General features: G+C 53.7%; 2 protein-coding genes across 2 annotated transcripts; one reads left to right on the top strand and one right to left on the bottom strand.

The window, feature by feature from the left end:
* The first annotated feature begins 214 nt into the window (after positions 1-214).
* LOC128055280 (BOLA class I histocompatibility antigen, alpha chain BL3-7-like) lies at positions 215-7,715 on the top strand. The gene is given in 10 exon segments (XM_052647765.1): positions 215-302; positions 625-894; positions 1,068-1,343; positions 1,949-2,224; positions 2,339-2,443; positions 2,875-2,907; positions 3,044-3,091; positions 7,467-7,507; positions 7,510-7,633; positions 7,636-7,715. Coding segments are annotated over 10 exon segments (1,317 nt in total). The 5' UTR covers positions 215-238.
* Positions 7,716-8,225: 510 nt separating this feature from the next.
* LOC128055284 (MHC class I polypeptide-related sequence B-like) lies at positions 8,226-16,944 on the bottom strand. Its single transcript, XM_052647769.1, has 6 exons — positions 16,737-16,944; positions 13,646-13,906; positions 13,113-13,400; positions 12,469-12,528; positions 12,016-12,141; positions 8,226-9,824 (listed from the first exon to the last, which is right to left on the bottom strand). Exons 1-6 carry the CDS (start codon positions 16,804-16,806, stop codon positions 9,712-9,714), a joined length of 918 nt encoding a protein of 305 aa, XP_052503729.1. The 5' UTR covers positions 16,807-16,944; the 3' UTR covers positions 8,226-9,711.
* Between the last annotated feature and the right edge of the window lie 530 nt (positions 16,945-17,474).

The raw sequence follows: 17,474 nt of genomic DNA, 5'->3' as shown, positions 1-17,474 counted from the left end.
GGGCGGGGACTGTCTGTGGTGGGGCTCCCTAGTCTCCTCGAGTTTCAGTTTCTCTTCGCAAACTGTGTTGTGCCTTTCCGCCCGGACACTCGTGTCGCGGCCCTAGTTCTCACTCCCATTGGGTGTCTGGTTTCTAGAAGCCAATCAGCGGCCTCCCGGTTCCCGGTTATAGTCTCCACCGGGACTACCCCGCCTCCGCCGAGACTCGGTTTCACCCCAGACACGGAGGATACCGATCATGGGGCCGCGAATCCTCCTCCTGCTGCTCTCGGTGGGCCTGGTCCTGACCGAGACCTGGGCCGGTGAGTGCGGGGTAGGGAGGGGAAGGCCTCTGTGCGGAGGGGCGAGGGTACTGCCCGGGGATGGGGGGAGAAAGGGGCAGGACCCCCAGGGAAGGAGCCACCCCGCCGCCCTAGCCCAGACGCGTCCTCTCCCGCCTGGTCCCGTCCTGTCCCTCCCCCGCTTCCCGCCCCCTTTTCTCTCCCCCAAGAAGTCCCGGTCCTTCTCCGGCCTTTTCGGTCGCACGTGCCCCTAGTCTCCCCCCACTCCCGGCCTGATCACCTCTGACCCGGGACCCGCGCCAGGAGGAACATCGGGCCGGATCTCACCACTCCCCGCCCCCAGGCTCCCACTCCCTGAGCTATTTCGGCACCTGCGTGTCCCGGCCCGGCCTCGGGGAGCCCCGCTTCATCGCCGTCGGCTACGTGGACGACACGCAGTTCGCGCGGTTCGACAGCGACGCCCCGAATCCGAGAATGGAGCCGCGCGCGCCGTGGATGGAGCAGGAGGGGCCGGAATACTGGGAAGAGATGACACGAGAAGCCAAGGAAGGTCAACAGAGATTGCGATCAGGCTTGAACACCATGCCCGGCCACTACAACCAGAGCGAGGCTGGTGACCAGCCGGGATCGCCCCGAGGCTCCGGATCCGAGGGTCACCCCAATATTGCGGGACCCTCACCGCCCCTCTCAGGAGGGGTGGTTAGGGGGAGGAGATGGGGGCGGGGACTTGACCCAGTTTCACTTTCAGTTTGGGTTTAATCTCCATGGATGGTCGGGGCGGGTGAGGGTCTCACACCCTCCAGTGGGTGTTTGGCTGCTACGTGGGACCAGACGGGCGCCTTCTCCGCGGGTTCTGGCAGACCGCCTACGACGGTGCGGATTCGTTCATCCTGAACGAAGACCGGCACTCGTGGACCGCGGGGGACACAGTGGCTCCTATCATCAAGCGCCAGTGGGAAATCTCCTGTGAGGTAGAGGTCCCACGGAACTACCTGGAGGTCAAGTGCATGCAATGGCTCCTCAGACACCTGGAGACTGGAAAGGACACGCTGCTGCGCGCAGGTATGAGGGGCACCGGGCCTCCCTGATCTCCTCTCAGCCTGGAGCAGGCTTTCCAGGAGGAGAGGAAAATGGGGTTCTTCTGGGAACACCTCCCAAACTTCTTGTCTGGAGATGGGGGAATCCCCCCAGGTTTTCCTGTTCTGTACAAGACAGTGACACACCAGTGGCTCCACTTCTCTGAAGGACAGTTAAAGCATTCAGTGTTTTTGGAGAAGCAGAAACCCATCCCTGAAATAACTGGTCAGCGGTGCCCTTTGACCCTGACTGCCATCTTGTGAACCATGAGTTTCTCTCTCAAGGCCTGTTCTCACCCTGAGACCATCTTAGGAGGCCAGACTCCAGCTTTTCTGAGACATTCAGCCTCCAACCAAATGAGGACCGTTACTCTGTATTTTTCCCTTACACGGAGTCTCCTACCTTGCACTCACCCCGACTCCAGAACTTTCCAAGGATGAGGAGTTTTTCCCAGACCCCGGAGTCCAGGCTGGTGTCTGGTGTTTGTGCTGCTTCTTTTCAAACCCATTATCTCGTCCATTCTCAGCATGGTCACATGGTTCTGCTTCAGTGGCCCATGGAATGTGAATTTTCTGATTCTTCCTCTTCAGACCCTCCAGAGACACATGTGGCCCATCACCGCATCTCTGATCATGAGGTCACCCTGAGGTGCTGGGCCCTGGGCTTCTACCCTAAGGAGATCACACTGACCTGGCAGCTTGACGGGGAGGACCAGATTCAGGACATGGAGGTTGTGGAGACCAGGCCTTCAGGGGATGGAACCTTCCAGAAGTGGGCGGCCCTGGTGGTGCCTTCTGGAGAGGAGCAGAGATACACGTGCCGTGTGCAGCATGAGGGACTACAGGAGCCCCTCACCCTGAGATGGGGTAAGGAGGGGGTCGCAATGGAGCTTCCTCTCAATAAAGCAGGAGCCCTTTGGACACATTCAGCAAGGTCAGAACTGAAGCCTGAAGTCTGGGCTCCTTCCCTTTCTTCCACAGAACCTCCTCAGCCCTCCATCCCCATCATGGTCATCATTGTTGGCCTGGTTCTCCTCATGGTGGCTGTGGTGACTGGAGCTGTGATTTGGAGGAAGAAGCACTCAGGTATGGAAAGGAGGGAGGGATCTGAGTTTTCTTGTCTCACTGGGCAGGTTTCTGGCCCAGGTGGAAGTTTGCCTGCCTCGTTCCTGGAAAGTACCCTCCACACACATGTGGAATCTGAGCTGATGCTAAGACTGACCCTTTTGTAAGGTACATGTGAAAATGAAAGACAAATTTTTCAGCTTCATAATTCCAGCTGGGGGCCTGTGTCTCAGCATTTGAAGGTCAGGAGGGAATGTCCCTGCTGAGGACAGACCTCCAGGAGGGCAGCTGGTCCAGTCCCCCCACGTCTCCTTGCTTCATGTTCCTGAGCCTGTCCTGGATTTTTGGTCACAGTTCTGAAAAGTTCTTTGTCGCCCAGGACTAGGGAGTTCCTCTAGGATCTCATGACTCGGTCTCTCCCTGGTCCCCACGTGATGCTTTTCTTCTCACAGGTGAAAAACGAGGGGGCTACACCCCGACTGCAAGTAAGTACAGAGGGGGTGATTCCTGAGACCCTTGTGAGGGTGCAGACAGGCCATGGGGGGCTCACCCTCCTCAAAGTGCCTTCTCTAGGTTCTTTCCTGTGGGTTCTGACCATGTCCTGGTCTTGTTCTCCCCCAGGCAGTGACAGTGCCCAGGGCTCTGATGTGTCTCTCACGGTTCCTAAAGGTGAGACTCTGGGGCGTCTAGATTGGGAGAGGAGTTGGGGCAGAGGGGACACACTGGGTGGCGGGGGTCTCTGAGTGGGACATGTGAGTGTGTGGGGGACTGTGGAGAATGTCAGCCCTTACATGACCGACCTGAACTGGTTCCGGATTCTTTTCTCTTATAGTGTGAGAGCGCTGCTTTGTGGGGACTGAGTGATGCTCAGTCCTGCTTTGTGATGTCAGATCCCCAGACGCCACTTTCTGCAGCTGCATCGGCATGTGTCTTTGCTCCTATTAGCATAGCATGAAGAGGTGGGGAGACTGCTGACCTCTTCCAGTCCAAAATCCTGGATTTAAAAAGTGCTACCGAATAGTCACAGCAGGAGGAATATGCGGCTTTCCTCCTGGGATCTTTTCTGAAGAGAAAATATCACTGTGTGTAGAGTTCAGACCGTCGGTGTGGGAGGGAGGGTGATCCGCTCTGGTGGGGAAGCACAGGCAGCACTGATGTCAGTGTGAGGGGATGTTGTGCTGTAGCTGCCGCGAGAGTCAAGTGGCCTGAGTCCACATTAATGAAGGTGGAATACAGAGGCGTCCACACTGATCGTTCCTTCATCTGGTATTTGTTGTGTGCCTGATAGATCATGCTCTAGTTTTGCATCTGTGAAACCTCAGTGAACTAACAACAGACACCCTTTGTTGGCCTCGTGCAGTGTGTTCTGGTGAGGGGGGCAGAGTGAGCCTAGTAAGTGAGGGAAGTGTCTGCCTAGAGATTGGCAAGTGCTCTGAGGAAGGTGACCCCGAGTATAAGCGTGTGGGTACAGGGAATGTGGCTGTTTTACTAGGGTGGTCAGTGTAGGCCTCGTGGAGGAGATGATATTTGAGTAAAGATGTGAAGGACATGAAAGAATGTCCACAAGCATGTCTGGGGGGAGTGCCCTCTAGGCAGAGGAGCCTCCAGTGCAAATGCAGGAGGGCAGGAGAGTGTGTGTGTTCAAGGAAGAGCCAGGAGGCAGGTGTGGCTGGAGGAGTGAGGAATTGCGATGAGATACAGTGTCTGGCCAGATCATGTGGGCCTCCAGCATATTAGAAGCTGTTTGATGTCTGTGAAAGATGTGGACTCATAAGATGGTTTGAATAGAAGATGACCCGGTGTGACTGCTTGCTAGAAGCGTCAGTCTAACTGCTGAGCAGAATCAGGAGGTGAAGGGTGGGCGATGCAGTGGAGGAGCCTGTAGGATTAGTGCGGTGTCCAGGGTGGGGATGCTGGTGCTCCCCTGGACCCTCATTAGGTCTAGACAGTCGGGAGTAGAGCCTGAGAATCTGCATTTGTAATAAGGTTGGGGCTGATGCCGCTGGTCTTCAGATCACACTTTTAGTAGCAAGAACGAACATAGACCAGGATACCCACATGCTGTGTATCAGCCTCACACACAGAGGTTGTTAAAGAAGCAATCCCTTGGTCTTGTCCTAATACTCTGAGGAGGTGCTTCTGGGGAGAGGCTGAGCATTTTGTAAGAAGCCCCACAAGCAATTCTGATGATCAGCCAATTTGGGAAGCCGTGAGGTTTATGAGAGCGAGTGGCCAGAGAGGGGTCTTAAATCCACATTTAAAAGCATTTTTTTTCTTCAGAAAGAAAAGGGAATTTATTTTGACAATTATGAGGTGTGATGTTGAGAAATAATGTAGTTCTTATTCCACCTGAAGACTTAGGCAGTGGTTCACAGTTCAGCGTAATGAAATCCTTGCTCTCTGAAACTATTCTCCAGGTTGAGATCTCCTCACTCATTCTTGGAGCTAACAATGGGATCCAAATTAAGTTAGACATACAGTACTATATATATATAGCTCCCCGGGAACAGGATCCACAGTGTCCACTCCAGGCCAGATCCCACAAAGGCAGTTTCGCCCCTGCTGGGGCACAGTGTCCCTGCTCACACAGTGAGCCCCTTGTGCTGGGCGTAGACCCTGCGCTGAGGACAGCTATCACTGAGGCTCATGACAACTGGAGGTGGTGACTGCCACTCTCGACACCCTTGTCAGATGTATCCTGCATAGTTCCAGCTTCTCTGTGTCACAATGTCCTGAGTCTGGCATGTGGTCACCTGAGTGGTGGGACCTCAGCATCACGCTGTGCACTCTGGCAAGAATATTTGGGAAAGTGGATTTTCTTCTTTAATGGAGAAGGGTGGTCTCTGCCTCCTACCAAGACTCTTTCAGTGTGGAATTCTCCTAATCTGGAAATACTCCTTATCAGGTGAGGGGGTGAGATGGATGGAAAAGAATGTCAAATTTCAATTGTTATAGAAAAGATCTGGAACTGGAACTTGACCTGGTACATGCAGGCACTCAGGTTTGGCTGAAAGAATAAGTGACTAATAAATGCGATCAAGGCTAGAGAAATGCTTGCTTACCTGTTTGTTTTGTTTTGTTTTCATTGGAGTGTAATTGATTTACAATGTTGTGTCACTTTCTGCTGTACAAGACAGTGAATCAGCTCTAAATATATTCAGTCTTTTTTAGACTTTCCCCATATATGCCATTAGAGAGTGCTGGGTAGAGTTCCCTGTGCTATGCAGGATCCACAGCACTTTAAAGTGCTGCCCAGATGGTGGTGGAGGGAGATCCTAGGAGGATGGCTCTGCTCCAGATGCAGAGGAATCCAGACCAGGTGGGAGCACGTCAGCAGGGTCCAGGATGACATTTCCAAAGAAGGAAAAACTGATGGAATATCCAAAGTATCCCCACTTCTTGAAAAAGTCATGCAAACAGAGTAATCATTAGAGCTGAATTCATGAGAGCTGCATAGAACATAATCGGCAAGCACAAAGCCTCAAGAGGCTCTTAAGTTCTTCTTCACTTTCTGCCATTAAAGTGGTATCATCTCCTTATCTGAGGTTGTTGATATTTATCTCTCCTGGCAATCTTGATTCCTGCATGTGATTCATCCAGCCTGGCATTTTGCCTGATGTATTCAGCATATAAGTTAAATAAGCAGGGTGACAGTGTACAGCCTTATTATACTCCTTTCCCAATTTTAAGCCAGTCCGTAATTCCATGTCTGGTTCTACCTGTTGCTTCTTGACCTGCATACAGGTTTTCGGTAGACAAGTAAGATGGTTTGGTATTCCCATCTCTTTAAGACTATTCCACAGTTTGTTGTGATCCACACAGTCAAAGCCTTTAGCATTGTCAGTGAAGCAGAAGTGGGTGTTTTTCTGGAATTCCATTGCTTTCTCTGTGATCTAACAAATGCTGGCAGTTTGATCTCTGGTTCCTCTGCCTTTGCCAAACCCAGCTTGTACATCTGGAAGTTCTCAGTTCACATACTGCTGACGCCTAGCTTGAAGAATTTTGAGCCTAATTTTGCTACCATGTGAAATGAGCACAATTGTACGGTAGTTTAAACATTCTTTGGCATTGTCCTTCTTAGGGATCGGAATGAAAACTGATTTTTTCCAGTCCTTTAGTTCGCTTCACTTCCTCATATGTAGAAAAGCATTAAATCCTTTCACGGTGAGATCAGCTCCTTGTGACTAGCAGAAAACCTTTGGAAGATAAGTATTTGATTGCGCTGAACTCCCCCCTTCACCAAAATCATATACACTGACCTTCCCTCCCTACCTCTTTGGAGCTGTTTTTCAGAGCTATCTGAGGTGCTGTCTCCCAGGCTGCAGTCCTCATTTTGCCCCAAATAAAACTTAACTCACAAGTCTTAAGTTGAGCATCTTTTTAGTTGACAAGTGTAGTAGTCAGGGAAAAGAAAAAGCTGAATGAACTAAGTATGATCCATATATAAATAAAGTGGGAACTGAAGGGATGGGAAGAGTGAAAGAAAGCCGTGACCATGAACTATTGCATCAGCCTCTGTGATGCGACAGACAGTGGCTGTGACAGAGAAATCAAGCAGCAGTTCCAACAAGGCACCGGGTTTAGAGAATTGGAAATAAAAGCCGAAAGGGGATCAGCTAAAAATCATTCAAAGTGGTCACCAATGGGAAAGCAGAAATTGAGAAGAATCAGGATTATAGTAAGAGTCTGCATCATGAGAAATCAGGCACAGATATTTGACTTCTTAATTTACAGGCAATTGTGCCTTTGATTAAACTATCACACAAGAAAATGAATGAGGATGAAGGTTTTGCTTAATGAAAGCTGAGTACAACAAATGACACTTGAGAGTTTACTAAAATGCAAGAATACTCGAAACATGCATGCAAACTGCGTGAATGAGGTTAACCTTGAATAAAACCATGAAAGAATATATCATCCCTTTAGGATAAACAGATTTGGAATGAGCTGTCTCTTCCCATTACCTTACTGTTCATCGTGTGCACCAGGCAGGGAGGAGACAGGCCCTGCCTAGGAGAACCCTTCACCACCCTCTTGCTTCCAGTCAGGTTCTGCTGCAGAAAGTGCTCCTGTCCCCTGTCTCGGGTCTGTGGGAGGTGCCCCTTAGAACACGCGTGCCACAGATGCTTTACCTGGGTGGGGCTAAGGTTGTCCTGACCAAGGAGAGCACTGCTCACCTGTGTGCCCTCAGACCAGAAGTCCGGAAGGACTGCGGGTCCGATGGAGAAGCCTCACCTCCCGTCTGCCCTGTGGAAATCAGTCTGAGCTGATGGAGGGAGATGCTGCTGCTTGATTGATGCCTCCACGTTCTGGGCTCTTTTACCCTCTCAGTTCAGGACACTCACCCCAACAGTCACAGCGCCCTCGAAGCAGACTGACCCTGAGTCCTAATCAGAAGCCCCCAAGCCCTGTCCTGTCCCCTCCCCCGACATCCCTCTTCAGCTCTGCTTCATCACATGAGGGTGACAACTATTCAGGGGAGGTTCCCCCCAGGGTCAGGCACTGAACACTGGCCCCAGGTGTCCCACTGCATTATCCCCTGGCCCTTTATGCTGAGCCTGCCGGAGGGAGAGAGAGGTGGGGGATTATTAGAGCCTCCTCAAGGCTGAGAGAAAACTCTCCTTTTACTCAGAATCTTACACACTGTCCCTTCCCAGCATGCGAAACAAAATGCAATCCAGATGTGTATATTTAAAGAGCAGTTACAACTTTTAGTATGAAATTATACAGATGTTGCAGGCATGAAGTAACGTATATGCATGAATCTGCTCATAGTCATCTCAGGAGAAGCCACAATAAGGAAACTGGCAGAAAAAGCTTATTGGTAATAATTTATTGTCCATGTGCTCTATTATAATTAAAAAGCAAAAGCAATATTAGTTACTAGTGTGGTACTCTTGCCTGGAAAATCCCATGGACGGAAGAGCCTGGTAGGCTGCAGACCATGGGGTCGCTAAGAGTCAGAAACGACTGAACGACTTCACTTTCACTTTTCATTTTCATGCATTGGAGAAGGAAATGGCAACCCACTCCAGTGTTCTTACCTGGAGAATCCCAGGGACGGGGGAGCCTGATGGGCTGCCGTCTATGGGGTCACACAGAGTTGGACACGACTGAAGCGACTTAGCAGCAGCAGCAGCAGTGTGGTACAGCTGCAATCACCTCAAATATATTATTGGTTTTAATCATCCTAACCATAACTGGAAATAAATACTAGTTTTTTCATTTCATAGATGAAGAAATGGAGACTTCAAGAAGGAATGTGTTACACTCTAAATCAACTACCTTCAAAAATAATAATAATAAAAAATACATCTATATGGAATCTAGAAAAATGGTACTGATGAACTATTTACAGAGCAGGAATAGAGACACAGACGTGGAGAATGGACTTGTGAGGGAAGGAGACGGTGGGATGAACTGAGAGTAGCACTGAAACATATCCAGTACCATGTGTAAAAAGCTGCTGGGATAAACAGATATGGAATGAGTTCTCTATTCCCATGATCTTACTGCGCACCAGGCAGGGAGGGAACAGGACCTGACTGCGTACTCAACCTGGTGCTCAGCGACCTAGAGGGGTGGGATGGGGGAGGTGGCAGGGAAGGAGGGAGGAGATACATGTATACTTATGGCTGATTCACAGTGCTGCATGGCAGAAACCGATACATTATAATGGAAGTATTCTCCAGTTAAAAATAAAACATAAAAATAAAAATAATTTAAAAATAATAGCCCGGAACTTCTGGGCCTCGCGAGTGCAGATGGCATCACCTGGAACCTGAGAGGCTACACGAGGGTGTCGGACGCCTGGTGAGAGACAATGGCCAAGAACAAACTAAGAGGGCAGAAGTCCAGGAATGTATTCCACATAGCCAGTCAAAAAAGCTTTAAGGTTAAACCAGTTACCACTAATCTTAAGAAGATAAACATTATGAATGATGAAAAAGTTAACAGAGTGAATAAAGCTTTTATAGATATACAGAAGGAACTGGCAAACTTCTCAAAAGGCCTTTCCCTTGAACCTCTGCAGAAGCAACTGATGTCTCAGCAGTGTCATGAAAACGTACAGTTAACGTTGATGAAGCTACAAGGTTAATGGCTCAGTTGTAATACACCAATGATGCATCAAATTCCCCAAAAAGACCAATAAATTTAATCTTTTATACAAAATAATAATAATAATAATACGATAAATAACAGAACACACAACAAAGAAAAAGTGCTATTAAGACCAGAACTAGGAACTGAATTCAGGCCTCCTGGCTGCAGATTCCAAGCTTCCCCTGTTAGACTGATGGAGCCGGAGTCTGACACAAGGACTGAAATTCTGGGTGTGTGAGGCCATTATGATCAGTTGGTTCCGTCTGGAATTGATCCAGGTCTTGTAGGCTAATAGGCTCTGGGGAAAAAGAAAAACCAATAAATCACTGACCAAGTGGTTGCAGAATATTGCTTTTTATTCCCTCAGAGATTCTCCTTCAGTTGCTTCAAAGTCAGATTCTGCCTTCCTCTGAGGGAAGACACACCTGTTCTTTTTTTGCCTTTTTCCCAGCTCTTGCTGAACTCCTCCCCTGACTCCATCAACATCATCACCTGGCCCTGCTGCCACCACCCTCCATGACAGGGACAGAAGTCGCAGGACACAAGGACAAGATCCGGAGTGAAAACCCAAGGCCTTTCCGCCTTGAACCCAGATCCATTCTCTTATGCAACGCGAGGCTCCCTCACAGACAGGACCCAGCTCCATGTTCCTCTAGCCGGGGAGTGGTCACACGCACAACTCCTTTCTCTCCTCAGTTCTCGGCCTCCTCACCCGCACAAGCACCTGCTCCACCGCTCGGCTCCACCTCAACCCTGACCTCCACCTCCTGCAGCCCCCCTCCCTGTCACCCCAAGCCCTGAGCCAGCAGCTCCAAAATAGAAAGGCCATCCAGAGGCCCAGGGGACAGCAGCCCCGTCTAGAAACACTGGGCTACCACAGACTGTCCCCCTGACCGCCCTGGAGCACCCCTGGCCTTGCCCCAACCCTCACTCTCGGCCCAGGCTCCTAGGCTGCACTTGGCCCTTGCTGCACCTTCCTGGGAATCCCAGCTCCACTCCAAGTGCTGGGCTGGGCTGAGGCAGAGCAGGCCCTCCTGCCTTGCTCAGCCAGGGAGTCAACCAGGACTCGCCCTCACTACCTGCAGGGGATCTGCTTTTCAATGTGGATTGGGCTTCTTGAAAATTTCCCCAGAATGAGGCTGTACCTGGCCCCCTCTGCACTCTGGGACTGCCATCCCACCCGCCACCTCCCAGCGGGAGCGCCCCATTTGAATTCCTGTTTCATTCAATATGTGTGGAAATCCTATTAAGGTTTGTCACCTGAAATCATAAACAATTTTATTGCACACTAAAAACTTCAAAAGTGATTTTGAGAAATTAGCACATGATTTTCACAGTTTTCCCAGCAAATACCCCAATACATACAAGACAACCATTTCTGCCCCAGAGGCACCAGAACTGATGTTCCCCAGATAAGAGCAGGAGGAACTACAGATCTGCTGGGTCCCTGCTCTGGGTGTTACACGGACAGAGTCTGCTGCTGTGGGAACTAACCATCCTGTGTGCCCAGGCCGAAGGCCAACTGATGAGGGAATTAGGTTTGGGGATAAGAAACCATGCCCCCAACAAGGCACCTGACACAGAAGAGGCGGCCTCGACAGAAGGAGCCGAGTCTCTGCCACCTTTTTACTGTTCCACGTTCTGCCTTTGCTCTTTGCCACACACAAAGCTCTGCTTGTCTTTTCCTCTCCCCTCAACCCACTTGATCATGGGGAAGTAGTCACAGAGCCCATCCCTTCCTCCAAATCTACAAGGCAGTGACCGCCATGAGGAAGGGAACTGACTCGGGGGGGCAGGGTGAGGCCACAGAGCGCAGACCCAGTGCCCTGCCCTAAAGAGTATCCCAAGGGGCTAGATAGGAAAAACCTGGAGACAGGGTGAAATCAGTGACCCCAATTGCCTGAGGACTGACTGGTCTCCTCTCCTCAAATGGTCAAGGGATATCTACTAGTCCTCCATATTACGGGGAAGGAGATCCCAGCTACCACGGGGGCACTTGATGGGAACTTGAGAAAGGTGCAGGCTGGGGGTGATCCGGAAGAAACTGAACTCAGAAGCTAGTTCATGGAGGAGGAATTTGAGAGGTTGCAAGACATCTTTAAGTGGGGCCTGGCAAGGGGACATCACAGGCAGGGCTCTGACCATCCACTGACCCCTAGTTTGAGCCTTAGGATTCTTTCACTTGGATTCTTAATAATGACTGAAATCCGGGGGGGAGAAATGCAGACAGGCACTTAGATCATCACCTTTCCTCTGAATTCCTCTTCAGTTTTTACCCCCTCCTCACCAGGTACAGACGCTTTACTGAAGGTTCTCTCTGATTCCTGGATCACCTAGACCCTCCCAACCAGCACAGAATCCAACACACGCTCCCCAGACAAGCCCCGGTGAGCCTGACAGAAAACAAAGAGAGCTGAGAACAGGGCAGGGGGCTGAAATCCTCGTCGCTGCCGAATCTCACGCCGAGCGCCCCTGCCCAGATTTCTCACCTGGCCTCCCTGTAGCTGATGCTGTCTTCCTCTTCTTAATATAACATAAGACACAAAATCCAATGATAAAAACAACAACAGGAATGCTCACGATCCACCATGATCTCTGGTGCACCAGGGTCTTTCCTGGAAAAGGACCTTATTATATACAACCCGGGCACCCCAGAGCCACAACCTGCTCTCCTCTCCCTGACCCTGGCCTCTGACCCTCCCAGGGTCACAACCACCTCCAGGCCCACCCCAGTCTCACCCAAGGGTGAGAGGTGTGCACTGTGATTTCCACTGTGTTCCACAATGCACTTGACCCGCTGCTCCTCTCCTTAGGGAATTTTTATGGTGTCCCGTTCCCATCAGGCAGGACACCCCCAGACTCCTGGGCGTCCCGGCTCATGGGTTCCTCGTCCCAAAACCAGACCACTGAGATATTCCGGGGAAAGAAGCCAAAAGTCTTGCCTGTGAGGTGGACCATGCCCTCCGAGTCCTGGCTGCGGGTCACATTCACGGCTGGGGGCACTGTGGGGAGAGAGCACAGAGCCAGTGAGGCCTGAGGCCAAGCCCTGCTCCCTCGAAGGAAGACGGAGTGCACAGGGCTGCTCCTCCTCACTGTCCACCTCGGGCTGAGCCCTCATCCCCCCAGGCCTGCTCCAAGTTCTGCACCCTGGGGCCCAAGTCCTCTGGCGGGGAAGGGGAGGGGTGGGATGGGCCTCACTCTCTTGGGTCCACTGTTGATGCTGGGGAGAGGGCTGTGAAGGGTGGGCTCCTGGGGATTAGAGGGAATTTTCTGGATCAGGCAGGCTGGGAGCCAGAGGTCCACCCCTATCTAAGGGCCTCCTCTGCTGCCTGACACCCACCTCCCCTCGTACAGTTTCTGTCAGAGGACCTGCTGCTCCCCTGGATGACTGTCACAGGGGCAGTTCATTTCCCCCCAACCCACCCATCTTTCTACAGTGGATTTAACAGAACAGGAAAGAAACCCCAGGACACCGTGCCAACAGAGCACATACGCACCCAGAGGACAGGGAGGGTCTCCGTGGGCAAGTCGGGATGGGAGGCTTTAAGAACAGGGGCAGAGAAAGGGCCTGGCCCAGCGTCAGTACCTGTCCTCTCTACGAAGCCCGTCCAGGACTCCAGGTAGCCCCGCAGTCTCCCACAAAGTTCTCCCTGCACGTGGGCCTGGTAATGCTTGCTTAGAAAGCCGTCTGTGTCCCAAGACTTCACCACTTCCATGGCCAAGGTCTGAGCCGAGGACTGGGGCAGGGCACATCCATGGGCCTCCGGGGAACAGGAGAGGAGGAGCTCCCCGTTGAAGTGGAGAAGCCGGAAGCCCCAGGGGTGGCTGTCTTCATGGATCTTGCAGCCCACGGTCTCCTGGAGGGAATGGAAGCCTGTCCCATCCCCACCCCCATCAGTGACTCCTCTGGTCCCCAGGGCCTCTGTCCTCCCACCCAAGTGAGAAAGTCCAGATAGAGGGCTTTCCCTGCTCCCCTCCATGTCTTCCATGTGCTGCTGAACTCACAGAGCCCACTTCCTCACCCCCACCCCCAAGTTCAGAGGAAAGAGGCCCATGCTCCGGGCTGCAGACCTTCCGGGAAAATGGCCCACAGCACTCTTGCCCCCTCTGCACTCTCACCTCCTTTCTCCTTCTGCAGTGACAAGATCTCTGCCAGGAGTTTTCCAAGCTCCTTCCAGGTCTCGTTCAAGTCCTTGGACTCTGTCTCCCACGTCTCTGCTTCCAGCTTTTCAGCCCACCGTCCCCAGGGCTCTGCCCTGCCTTTTTTGTGATCATAGTGCAGGAAGGTCTGATGATCCAAGTATCCCTCAGCAAAACACCCGGACTGCACAAAGCCATCCTGGGAGAGCACTTTGATGCTATAAGAAAGACTGTGGGATCCTGGGGAAGGAGGAACCACAGATGAAACTGCTTTCTGGAGACAAGTGCACATCAGATGTTTAACAGACAAGTTCTGTGTCCTGACCCGCTCCAGGTGCTGAGGATGCAGAACATGCATGTGTACAAGGGACCAGAATGAGGAGTTCCACACGGGAAAAACGGGAAAGAGAAGGAGGGAGAGGGGACTCGAGGAGTGGAGGGAGAGGGTGGAGATGGACACACGTGTAGGACAAGTGCCAGGACAGGGAGGCACCGGCTCCCTAAGGGTCGAGGCAGGAGGGCAAGGGGAGAGGCAGGAAGAGCAAGGTGAGGGGAGGTGGAGTCAGAGGGAGGGAAGGGCAGTGTCAGACCCAGGACCAGAGGGACCCCTGGTCAGAGGGGTCCAGGTGAGATGGAGAGCAAGGGCTGCCGCCCCGGGTGCAGGCTCATCATGGACAAGACGGGCTCCAGGGAGGGTGAGGCAGGAGGCAGAGGGGCCTGAGGGGCTGGGCTGTGGCCCCAAGAGAGATGAAGGTGGGCCAGTAACCTGGGGGAGGTGAAGGAGTGGGTCTGGGCGCAGAGTGCAAAGAGGCATGGTGAGGCCCCAGGTGGGGATGTGGCTGCACCTGCCAGTGTCCCCTGGGAGAGGAGTCAGTGCCATGCGCACAGGGGTCAGGGAGAATTAAAATATCGGAGTGGCAAGAGGAGATGGAACTGAAAGCCAAGGTGCACACTGGGAAGCACCTACATGGTGGGAGGGGTTGGAGGGAGTGAGGTCACAACTTCACAGAGGGTCAGGCAGCCAGTAACCATGGGGTGAGCCTGGGAGAAGACTCCCTGTAGGAAAGGCCTGCTGACCAAGTGGCATAAACAAGGATTTCGGATACAAGATTGAGATAGTGAGAGCCCACTGGGGTCGTGGAATCAAAGAGAGGGTGACGAAGGCTAAGGAGGTGGGCAGTGGACCAAGGGCAGTATCCCTACTGTGGGGGAAGGGAAGAGACTGCAGAGGAGATGTGGTGAGGGCCTGGGATTGAGGGGCAAGGGATGAGCATGGCTCAGGGGAAAGAGGAGGGATGCCCTGGGTGAGGGAGGGTGAGAGTGAGGTGGAGATTCTGGGCAACCACAAGAGGGAGCCTGTGACTGATGAGAACTTGGTGAGGGCCCAAGGCACTCGGACAAGGGTGGGAGCAGGGCAAGGGGCCATGGGGGCAGCTGCAGAGGGACCAGGGCTTGTGGAGTCCAGCCCCTGTGCCCTGGAGAGTGGAGGAATCCAGAGGGTGAGGTTCAGGATGCAGGAGTGGGGAGGGGCTGTGTTGGGGGAAAGGCCCACCTTGGACGAGGGCCAAGAGCAGGTGCCTGCACGGGGGTGGAGGTAGGAGGGTGGATGTCAAGTGGGGGACAGTCCTCCCCAAGGAGCTGGGCACTGTGCTCAAGGCCCAGGGATCATTGGCAGGAGAGCTCCCCCTGGTGATGCAAATAGGGCAGTGTGGAGGGGTGCAGGGGAAAATTCATGGGTAAAAGTCATCCCAAGAAAAGTAAGGTTAGTGAAAGCTGAGGGGAGGTAGGAGCCTTGCAGGTGACCGATCCTCGCAGGAAAAGACCCATGAGGGGAGGGGAGGGACCTGTAGTGGGAAAAGGGATGAGGGTGGGGACACCCTAGGAAGAGATCAGAGAGAGGTAGAGAGGAGGGGTCAGCAGGGAGGGTGGGGGGCTCGAGGGCTAGCAAGGGAGGAGGTAAGGAGAGATTCAGTCGTGGGACCACAGGCACAGCGGAAAATTAGAGTTCACTTTAGTGGGGGAGGGGGAAAGAAGGGGGGAGGGGAGGGGAGACCACGGAAATCTCAGGAAGAATCCTTTGGTCCCAAAGCCCTCAGACCCAACCTCCGTCAGTGATTCAGGAGCCGCGACAGTGCCCATAGCAGTAGAAGAGTGTGGATCGAGCTTGCCCCTTCCCAGAGGCCCTGGTCACTAGAAAAAGGGCCCTAACTCTCGGGGCTGAGGACCCCCGAGCGCCGCCAACCTGGAAACTCCTTGTTTCCGGCGGCCAGAAGTGAGAAGAGACGGCAGAGCTAAGAATAGGAGAGGACAGCTTTCAGGGGCATAAGAGGGCGCCCCACAGACGGCTAAGAAGTGATCGCCTGAGCCTGGGACCTGGAAAAAAGCCATTTAAGAGAGCAACGGGGCGGGGCGGGGGGGCGGTGGCGGGAGGGGGGGACGGTGGCGGGGGGGGGGGGGCGGTGGCGGGGGGGGGGCGGTGGCGGGGGGGGCGGTGGCATGGAGGGGCGGTGGCGGGGAGAGGCGGTGGCGGGGGGGCGGTGGCATGGAGGGACGGTGGCATGGAGGGGCGGTGGTATGGAGGGGCGGTGGTATGGAGGGGCGGTGGCGGGGGGAGGCGGTGGCGGGGGGGCGGTGGCATGGAGGGGCGGTGGCGGGGGGGGGATGGCGCGGGGGGGGGGCGGTGGCGGGGGAGGGGTGGGCAGCGGCAGGGAGCGGGGTGGGGACCAGGCTGCCTTGTCAATCAGCAGAATCTGAGGACTGAGACATGTGATGAGGGCACCGGGGAGGGCAGGTGGGGCAGGGAGAGCAGAGGCTAGGAACTGGAAAGAGGCTGAAACGCGGGATGCAGTGCTCGCCACACGCCGTGTGAAGTTCCCGGCCGCCCCTGGACCTTACACCTCCCCGCCCCCCACCTTCCTCCCACCCCCACAACTCCTCTATTCGCTCAACCCCAGCCGCAACTGAGACGGTCCCCGCGACGCTCGCCGAATCCCATCGAATACTAAGCACCCGAACCCCTGAAACCACCCCGGGCTCCGTCCGGACTGAGACTTCAAAGAACCCCACTCACCGGCGGCGTTACCCAGGGACACTAAAACGGCAGCGCCGGCTAGACACTGCCAGACACGAGAGAGCCCCATGGCCCAGATCTTGTCTCCCTGCCAGAGGCTCCGGGACAGAAGGAAAGCTGGCGGGACCGAAGGAAAGCTGGCGGACCCGAGGAACCGCGGCGGCGAACTGAGCTGTGGTGAAGTCGCGCCAGCAAATCCATTCACCGGCTGGGGCCGTAGCCCTGGCCCCGCTCCCTGCCCGCCCCCGGCCCCGCCCCGGCCGCCCCCGGCCCGCCCCGGCTCCGGCCCCGCCCCCGGTCCCTCTGCTCGGTTAGCCGGTCTCTTTCCGCTCCTCAGTTCAGTTCAGTTCAGTCGTGTCCGACTCTTTTCGACTCCGTGAACTGCAGCACGCCAGTCTTCCCTGTCCATCACCAACTCCCAGAGTCCACCCAAACTCATGTCCATTGAGTCGGTGATGCCACCCAACCCTCTCATCCCCTCTACTCCCCTTCTCCTCCTGCCCTCAATCTTTCCCAGCATCAGGGTCTTTTCCAGTGAGTCAGCACTTTACATCAGGAGGTCAAAGTATTGGAGTTTCAGCTTCAACTTCAGTCCGTCCAATGAACACCCAGTACTTATCTCCTTTAGGATGGACTGGTTGGATCTGCTTGCAGTCCAAGGGACTCTCAAGAGTCTTCTCCAACACCACAGTTCAAAAGCATCAATTCGTTGATGCTCAGCTTTCTTCACAGTTCAAC

This window comes from Budorcas taxicolor, chromosome 11 (assembly GCF_023091745.1).
Source record: "Budorcas taxicolor isolate Tak-1 chromosome 11, Takin1.1, whole genome shotgun sequence".
NCBI lineage: Eukaryota > Metazoa > Chordata > Mammalia > Artiodactyla > Bovidae > Budorcas > Budorcas taxicolor.
This window is presented reverse-complemented; position numbering and strand designations above follow the sequence as displayed.